Source organism: Ipomoea nil, unplaced genomic scaffold (genome assembly GCF_001879475.1).
Source record: "Ipomoea nil cultivar Tokyo-kokei standard unplaced genomic scaffold, Asagao_1.1 scaffold1509, whole genome shotgun sequence".
Lineage (NCBI taxonomy): Eukaryota > Viridiplantae > Streptophyta > Magnoliopsida > Solanales > Convolvulaceae > Ipomoea > Ipomoea nil.
The window spans coordinates 2,236,416-2,246,357 of record NW_017617937.1 but is presented as its reverse complement, the minus strand read 5'-3'; the positions used below and the strand labels follow the sequence as shown (position 1 = coordinate 2,246,357).

Below are 9,942 nucleotides of genomic sequence, written 5' to 3'. Positions count from 1 at the left end.
GAAGTACGTCCAAACTCCAAATATAGTTAAGTCAGAAATTTTCATTTTTTAATAGAAAAGATTATAATATTGTGATATACGGTTTTATAATTTTATAGAAATTATCTAGACATTTTTTTAATTAGATGTTAACTTATAGTTGTTTGTGTTGACTGTTTTAATTAGTTGATAGTATTAATAATTTATTTTTAGTTTTAGATATAAATTTTAAAATACATTATTATTATTATTATTATTATTATTATTATTATTATTATTATTATTATTATTATTATTATTATTATTATTATTATTATTATAAGCTATGGCAAAATTTTATTTACCAAACATCTTCTTGGTTGAACTTGTCAATATGGTCTTTTAAGTACAGATGTACCGTTTACCTTTCATGTGTAATTTACAAGTTATTATAAAATTTATTATTTTATTTATTAAATTATATTTAATTTATTTTTAGTTTTAGATATAAATTTTAAAATACATTACTACTTTGTTGCTATTTATTATTTTAACAATTGTTTTTGTTGCCTACTACTGTTTTTGTTGTCTACTACTGTTTTTGTTGTTCTTAATAATAATATGATAATACTCCTATAGAATAGATACCACCTTGTAAAGAATATGAGTATTCCAAAAAAATATAATAATACTACTACTAGAACTAATAATAAGAATAATAATAATAAATGTAAACTTGAATAAAAAAAAAAAACATAAACATTACAATAATGAATAATCAACAACTATTAAGAATAAATTAGACTTTTAAGTAAAAAGTGCAATCAATTAATATCAAAAAGTTACTCAAAGTAGCTTTTTCATTTTTACCATATTGATATCAATAAACTAAGACAAAATTTTATTTACCAAACATCCTCTTGGTTGAACTTGTCAATATGGTCTTTTTAGTACAGACGTACGGTTTACCTTTCATGTGTAATTTGCGAGCTATTATATAAGAGTGAGTTTTATCCAATGCACACTTTGGTTGCATACTTTCACTACTTGTCAAGAAAAAATAAAAACTAATTTATCACCAAATGTATATTTTAACTGTTTGACAAAATCAAGCAACTAAAATTAGTTTTTTTTTTTTTTTTTTTTTTGCTTGAAGTGATTATTAATATCAACAACCAAAGTTAATCATCATTTTAAAAGCTCTTTAATAATTTAATTAGCATTACTCAATTAAGCTCTTTAATAATTTAATTAGCATTACTCAAGCCATTTTAATATTTCCTACGTTCTCGGTGGAGATAACATAAATTAGTGCATATCATATGATCTTCCAGAGAAATTCTATTATCTTTAATTAATGTCGTATTACATTGTTTTTTAATCAACAGTCAGGTGTTAAACTAAAGGACGTGCATGGTCGTGTAATCGTGTGTTCCAATTATATAATTTGGGTTAACGTCAAATTTTACTATTATGTATATTTGGATCAAATGTTTCATGTCATGTAAATCATGTTAATGAATATTTTGATTTAGAGTAAACTCGCCCTATCTATTTGAATGTGTCTTTTTGGTGAAGTTTACCTGTTAATCATAATTGTTAAAGAACCACAATGAGATAAATGAGTGTAAATTGTCAATAGTTGGTCATCATTAAAATGAGAATGCCGGATGTTCACAATACACAATTTTTACATACCTGATGTTCACAATTTAGGTACTCAATGTTCACAAATTAAATTGTAAACATTTAGTATGAAAATTCTATACGTAAATTGTGAACATACATTTAGTAGGTAAAATTGTGACATTTAATAGGTAAATTGTGTATTTTTAAAATCGGAATGCAAGGTCCACATAATAATTTGCATATTATAGGCAGCTCAAACGGAGTGGGATCTGGCCTATCTGTACTTGAAGATTTGTCATTAATTTATAGTGAAAACACAAGTGGGTATAATTATTTATTCAATTTTCCGTTCCATCCCCAATGGGAGATTACCAGGTAAGTCCTTTATTTAAACACTACACCGAAGTACCCAAAGACTAAATTCTGGGGAATCAAGTTTGATAAATTTAAGTTGCATCAATGGAGGGTTCATCAATAAGTTGGTTTACAGAACTGGTAAGCCCAGACTTTTATTTATATATATATAATTTTAATTTTGGGAAAATTAATTAAATTAATTTAGAGTTGGATTAATGCAGGGAGAAGTTGATGATTATTACGATTTTGTTGATGGCTTCATTGCTCAAAATTCAGTCACAACACAAGAAGAGGTTCAGAAACGATCGTCGCAGTCGTCTCCAGAAAGCTATACTTCTGATTACTCCATTTTCGCCCCAAAAGATAATGGAAATAATGTCTCCGGCACCACCATTTGTTTCGGCGGCGGCGGCGGCGGCAGTGCATTGCCGGAAAGTTTGGATTTTCAGGCTGACGGCGGCTTTGAACGACAACCTGTGAAACGGCTCAAGGTTGATGACAATAAGAAAAGTTGCAGTTTTCATGTCCTTTCGGGGAGTACTAAGGGCGGCGATGATGTCAGACGTTGTTCGGTTGCTCGTGAGCACGTTCTTGCAGAGAGAAAGCGCCGGGAAAATCTCACCCAGAAGTTCATTGCTCTTTCCGCCATTCTTCCCGGACTTAAAAAGGTAATTAATTAAACTCCGATCCCATTCTTTATTGTTGAGATAAAAAAGACAATATTTATTAATTGTTGAAGAATTTTTTAATTTGTAGGTGGATAAGGCGTCGGTTCTTGAAGAAGCGATAAAGCACCTGAAGGAGCTTAAAGAAAGGGTGAAACAGCTGGAGGAACAAGGGAATAAGACAAGGTCCGAGGAACCTGCGGTGGTCGGTCGTAGCTCCGACGAGGCATCGCCGGAAATTGAAGTTCGATTCTCCGGCGACAATGTTCTGATCAGACTGCACTGCAGCAAGAATAAGCGCGGGAAATCATCCTTGTCTTTCTTCCTGAGAGAAGTAGAGATGCTTCATCTCAGTGTTGTGAACAGTTTCATGACGCCTTTCGGAAAACACGCCATGGATTTTACCTTGGTTGCCCAGGTAATTAATCTATGCATATATGCATGTAAAATTAACAATTATTAATCCAAGGATTATATATAAATTTCTAATAAGCTCTAATGATAATCTGAGATGATTATTATAATTATAATTTTAAATTGTTGCAGATGGATGAGAATTTCTGCATGAAACCGAAGGATGTGGTGAAGCATCTGCAGTGCATTACTCGTAGCTAGCTTAGGTTTATGAATTCATAACATATGTAAAAGTTTTGAGTGAAAACTACGGTTTAATCTACGGTTACAGGACCTAATTGCTTCATTAATGTATGACAGTATGAACTATTATAATTAAAGTTTTAAAGTTGAGAATTTAATATTAAAATTTGATTTATTCAAAAAAAAAAAAAAGGTTAATTTTACCCTATAATTATTGATGTCAAGTGGGCTGACATTAATGTGACCCGATGACTCATCACTCATGTTTATTGCGCAACGTGATCCAAGCTATATACATTCACTTATAATTTATTATAATAAAAATAAATACATAAATTGACAAATATAATATTCTAAATTTAAAAAATTGAAGATTTACCAAATGGCTTGTGGTCCACTGGTATTGGATTGCTTCCTTATGTAGGAGGTTTAGGTTTTGAGCCTCTGTGTAGGCATGACATAGATTGTATGAGTATCCCCTTCCTTTGTAATAAAAAAAAAAAATTGAAGATTTTTTTTAATGGCTGTGGGCTGAGCCAGGCTAAGATGTTTAGGTTCCGTTTATTTTAGAAAATTATTATCTGTTTTTTATTAAGAAAATTTGTTTACTAACACTAAGTTTTTCATTTTTATTTTTCATATCAACGTTATAAAATTAACATAAGTTTAATTGCGAGTCATTTTTAGATTATATATTTAAAATATTTTTGGATATATTTGGCTTAAATGGAATAAATATAATTTTTACTTTTAAATCTAATATATGTAATATTTTTACATTTGATATCCAAACCAAATTTATATTCGTATATAACATATCTACAAATATATCCAATCAATAACCTATTAAGTTCACTTAAAATTTAGTTTAGATAATATTAATATTTGTGAGATAATATTGAAAATATTTTTAGATATATTCATTTGAACGGCATGTATATATAAAAGTCTTACTTTGATGTCTAATGTATGTGAAATTTCAATATTCGATATTCGGATCAAACTTGCAGTTTTGTACTAGGATATAACATAACTAAATTATCCGAACCAATAATCTATTTAGTTCAATCAAAATCAAAAACTTGGTGTATGTAGAGTTCAAGTTTTAATTTTGATAATGTAAACACTATCTAACGTTAAGCTTAAGCAAATGAATTATGTTTATATAAGTAAATGCGAGCATAAAATATAGAAAATAGTGATAAATAAAAGAAGATGATAATGAATGTAATCATAGTAATGATTAAATAATTTTTTTCTTTAAAATAGTAATGAATAATGTAAGTAGATAATGATGAGAACGTGATTATAGTGATATATAGTCTAATAGATGATAGATGATTATATTTTCCATTTAGAAATTAATTTTTAAAAGTTCTCCAAATTTCTAAAAAATTGGAAAATATTTTCCGTTGGAAAAGTGTGCTAGTGAACATATTTTCTATTTTCTATTCTTCAATTCTCATAATTGAATTTTGACAAAACATATACTTTGTCAAATTTCACAAACATATCCATTTATCATTTGTGCAACACAACATTTATATATTATCCTCGTTTAGAACATCGGGGGTGATTCATTACATAACCAGGCCAGTTTTAGACTTGACATGCATCATGGGGATCAAATAAAATATCTAGTACCCAAGTAGCCCATCAAAAATCATATATTGGTTTCTCACATTATTAATGTCAAAATCTTTGTATCTCGAAGATATCGAAGGTTATGTTAAGCACTATTCCTATATATCATTGTAGAAGTAACACTAAATGTTGTTAGCAATTTCATCGTAAATATCAGGCATGTTGCGATTATAGAACTTATGGTTCTAAAGTGATGCTCCAACGACAATGAAGTAATGACAATTTGGTCAAATGGTATCCTTATTATCCTCTTCGAGTCTAAACAGTTTATTATCTGCTCTAAGAGATTGAATAACCGTTAGTGTGATAAGTTAAATGATACCTATCAATATAGAACATTTTCAAGAGATTTTTCAACGTAGACTAACTGGTGCATAAAATTTCTTAAAGGAAATACTCGATCTGCTTGGTGAGACAATATTTGGTTTCCCAAGTCTTTCATTTCAAAATTCCGTCTTTAGGCATGGGCTAATATCATCAATCTCTTTATGTGTTTCAATGATGATTATACCATCAACACCAACCGATATAATAAATAAACAAACAAATATCTCTATTAGCAATTTTTAAAGAACACATAATGACACATATTATATGCATATTCCTTCTTCAAGAGAAAAAACAATCACTCATCTACTGACTATTTCAAGACACATAAAAACCTTCATAATTTAACATTTTACATGCTATACGATTTTTATTTTCATTATTTTGAGAGCTTTAAATCCTTTAGGGACTTTCGAAATAAATATTAGCGTGGGACCGTATTCATTAGAGCAGAGAATTATGCATGCATTACAGGCTGGGCCGGTGCAATTAGTAATAAATTAAATAATCCAATTCCAAGATTTTAGTTGTGAGCAGATCCATGGTGTTAATTAAGTGTCGTCGGTTGCCGGGGCACCCAAATCCTGGTATAGATCTGGAATCCCGGATCATGATTTTCAATACTTTGTCAGGCGTGTGAATTGCTAGGTTTAAAGTCTATTTGCATCTCTGAGCTCCGGCAACAACAGAAATATGAACCATCTATCACAAATTATCATTGTATTGAAGAAGAGGTTATAGGAATATTAAACTTGATCAACTTAATTGGTCTCGAATGGGGTTAACAAGCACGATTAATCATGCCTACATATCAATATAGCTATTCAACAAATACTTGCACACTATCATATTCGAGATGCACGCACACGTACACAAACATACAAACATAGCATCTTTAATAGTGGTTTTTTTTTTTTTTTTTGAGAGTGATTAAGAAAGAGAATATAATAAGTGAAGAGAAAAAAGGAAAAAATAAAAATAAAACAAAGCTGATTTAAAAATAAAAATAAAAAAATCTAAATAACGCCATTTACGCGCCCAGTGGGAGCGTGCACGCTGGGCGCATTTTGTGACTTTCACGCGTGGACGGCGAGATGTGCTTGTTTTGTAGTGGGTCTCACATTTCTGCAAAAAATCTTGGGTCTTTGCAGGAGGAGCTCAAACCCTCTCTCTTCTAAGGTGACAAAAAACTCCTCAAAAAATTGGGATAAAGTAACTAATGGAGATGCCCTAATTAGATTATCACACATGTATTGAGAGTTGTGACTTTTCCTCTTGAGTTCGAACTTCGACCATCATTTTGATAGCAGGTAATATTGGTGTAGCTTGACCATGCTTTATTTAAATTTTAGTTGATATATAGTTATTCTACTCGATAGAATATATATATATATATATATATACACTTTTAAATATATGTGCCTTGTAGAGAACATTGTGGACGGAGAACGTATTAACTTAAATGTTTAGTCACCGTTACCGCTATATGCAATTTAAATTATAGTATAGATGCAATGAAGCATGGGTAATATATCCACTGTCCACTCATTTCGGAGAAAACCAAGGTTGCTACGGACTTGTTTGTCTTATTTTCAAATATATAAAGACCCTGTGTTATTCAACTCTCAGCTGGCCTCGCTACTTTATATTTATTTGTATTCTTTTACTAATATATTTCACATAATTCATTGACTATTATACTAGAATACATTTGATCTTTTACTATTAAAATTTATTAATTAAGTGTGTGACTATATAATTTGTATCACATTTAGTTATGTTGTTTATTTTTTCTGGTCAGCTATTGTTAGACGTGCTTCTTCCGGAAGAAATAAATGTAGTGCTCCTTTCAAAAGGAGTACTTTCGACATATAATTGACCGAAAAATTGAAAAGTATGATCAAATGTGATACAAATTACATAGTCATGCACTTAATTAATTAGAAAAGTTTAATAATCAAAGATGAATATAATTCATATATAATAGTCTGAAAATCAAAAATAAAATTTTCTCTTTCACAATTAAAAAATTAATGAGAAGCTCACCAGTATATGCATATTAAAATTTATTGACAAAACCTTATAAGTGAGGTTTACGGAATCCACTAGTAGCTTTTAAGAGCGTCTTCTTGTAATTATTGTAATTAAATATCGAGTTCAAAATAAATTTTGGTTGACCTAAAATTTAAAATGAAAACAAAAATCAGTAGCAAATTACTAAGGGTTCGAGAAGGAACATGTTTCATGTGTAGACAGACAAGAAAAAACATTTACGTACGGTGTTGAATATAGCATACACCCCCCCCCCCCCCCCAAATTATTACAATAAAATAAATTATCCCTCATTGATTCAATAAACTATCGCTTTCAATTCTCTCAAATTTTAGAATGCGAGTTTTCGGCTTCCACGAAGTCAGAGATGACCAGGTTTTGTGATAGTGAAGAAAAGGAAAAAAAAAAAAAAAAAGGTTTATGGTTCATTTTTCGAACTAGAAAATCAAAATATCATATCTTTTTAAAGACAAATATCATATTTAAAACAAAACAGAGATATTTAAATGGAAAAATTGTATCTTTGATCCTTGAGTTATACTAAAGTTTTGATTCAGTCCTTGAGTTATGATCGTATTCATTAACGAAGTGCACATTTGGTCCCTGACCGTTAAAACTAAAAGAAATTAAAAAATATTTAAAATTTGAGAGGTAAAGTAGGAAATTCACATTGTATTCTCCTTCTTATATTAAAACCACTTTCACAACATTATTTTTCACTTCTTGAGTGACATTTAGTGACAAATCTTTTGTGAAACAACCCTAAATGGTTCAATTGTTCAATTCTAAAATCATACATATTAGCCTATGATCTTATTTCCAAATTGTTCAATTTTAAGAGCATTTCAATAACTTTAGTATAACTTGTTAGGAACCTGACTCTCGTATAACAAACTTAAGACTTAGCACAAACAAAGAAACACTTTATCATTGTCTTCAGACGTGTGAAACACACTATCCTATCAATTTTCAATTTTTCTTTACTAAGCAACAAAGGTAATCAAACCAGAACTTTTGAGATACAAAATGATGTCAAATTTCTCAGGTTGCTTTTATGAGAAATTCACCAACAGAATAACTTGAGATTTTTAGTATGTACAATTTTTTCATATGCAACCGTCAATAATGGTTTTAGAAGTTACAAAATTTTTTAGAATTTTCATAATTGAGTCTTAGGTTCCTTATTCATTACTCTGATTTTTAAGAACAGAGGAGGTGATGGGTATATATATAATATAATTTTCATATATTGTCAGGATATACGATTCTTGATTAAGTTATTGCAGAGCTTATGAAAGAATTTTACATACTAAAAATCTCAAGTTACTCACTTGGTGAATTTGTCATAAAAATAACTGAGAAATTTGATATCTTCTTGTATTTCAAAAGTTATGGTTTGATTACCATTATGTTTAGTAAGGGAAATCAGAAACTTTTAGGATGATGTGTTTTACATGATTGAAGACAATGATCAAGTATTCTCTTGTTTGTACTGAGTCACATGTTCCTTATACGAGACTCAGGTTATTAACAAGTCATACGAAGATTATTATTGAATTGCTGTTGAAAATGAAGAACCTTGAAATAGAATGCTAGGAAGTTGAAAATAATGATGCAAAAGTGGTTTCAATATAAGAAAGTGAATAAAATGTTAAATTCTTTCTTTATCCCTAAAATTTTAATTTTGTTTTCGTCAGTTTTAACGGTCAGGAACCAAATGCGTCACTTCGTTCATAACTCATGGACTAAAAATGGATACGGTCATAACTCAGAGATTGAGTCCTCACTCTCATTATAACTCAGAGACCAAACACGCTATTTTCAGTATTTAAAATGTAAAATTATACACCACTATTTCTTGTAAATTTGATGTGACATTATTGTATTAATTTGTTTAATATTTAATTACTGCATCTATTTTTTTTAATGATATTGTTGTATTTGATTAACGAATAATTATAAAAAGATAACGAATAAGTATACAAAGGTCTTTTCATTGCATCAAAAGATGAACATGAGAGAATATGAGAACGACCGTAACCATTTTCTATCACTGTGTAATATATTCTAGGTGTATACTTCAGGAATTCAAACTCACCGTCCAAGATAATAAGTAATGGGTACCATACTGAGTATCCACCGTAAGATTTTCTCTAATAATATATATTATATATTAAGGCCTTAATTAAGTGGTTTGATTGGACTGAATAATTAGAAGTTATTAGTCCACCAAACTCTGTACTTAATATAATCCTAGATTTTTTCCTAATAATATATATTATATATTATATATTATATATTAGGGCGTTAATTAAGTGGTTTGGTTGGACTGAATAACTAGAAGTTGTTAGTCCATCAAACTCTGTGCCTAATATAATTCTAGATTGATGAAATATACTGCTCAGTAGATATCAATACACCATCTATACAACAGGAATATTAACTATGGTTGGAGATCAATACTGCTACACTTCCGTCTCACACGAGATCAGATTTCTCGTATACTATGGTTCATTATGAGGTGGCGTTGATTTTGAAAAGTCCACCCTCTAGAAACTAAGTTGGAGGTTAGAATGTAATGAGTGCGTCGGATAGTTACTATAATTATTCCGGATCAATTGTCATCCCTAATAATAATATGAAAGGATGAAAAGTAAAAGCTAAGCAAGAAGTTACGATGGGAAAATGGGGATGCATTGAAGGGTGAGCCATT

General features: G+C 29.7%; 1 protein-coding gene across 1 annotated transcript; it reads left to right on the top strand.

Annotated features, from left to right (window-relative positions):
- The first annotated feature begins 2,029 nt into the window (after positions 1-2,029).
- LOC109188839 (transcription factor bHLH25-like) lies at positions 2,030-3,224 on the top strand. The gene is made up of 4 exons (XM_019339475.1): positions 2,030-2,082; positions 2,166-2,612; positions 2,701-3,027; positions 3,156-3,224. The coding sequence occupies exons 1-4, from the start codon at positions 2,047-2,049 to the stop codon at positions 3,222-3,224; spliced, it is 879 nt and encodes a 292-aa protein (XP_019195020.1). The 5' UTR covers positions 2,030-2,046.
- The last annotated feature ends 6,718 nt before the right edge of the window (positions 3,225-9,942 follow it).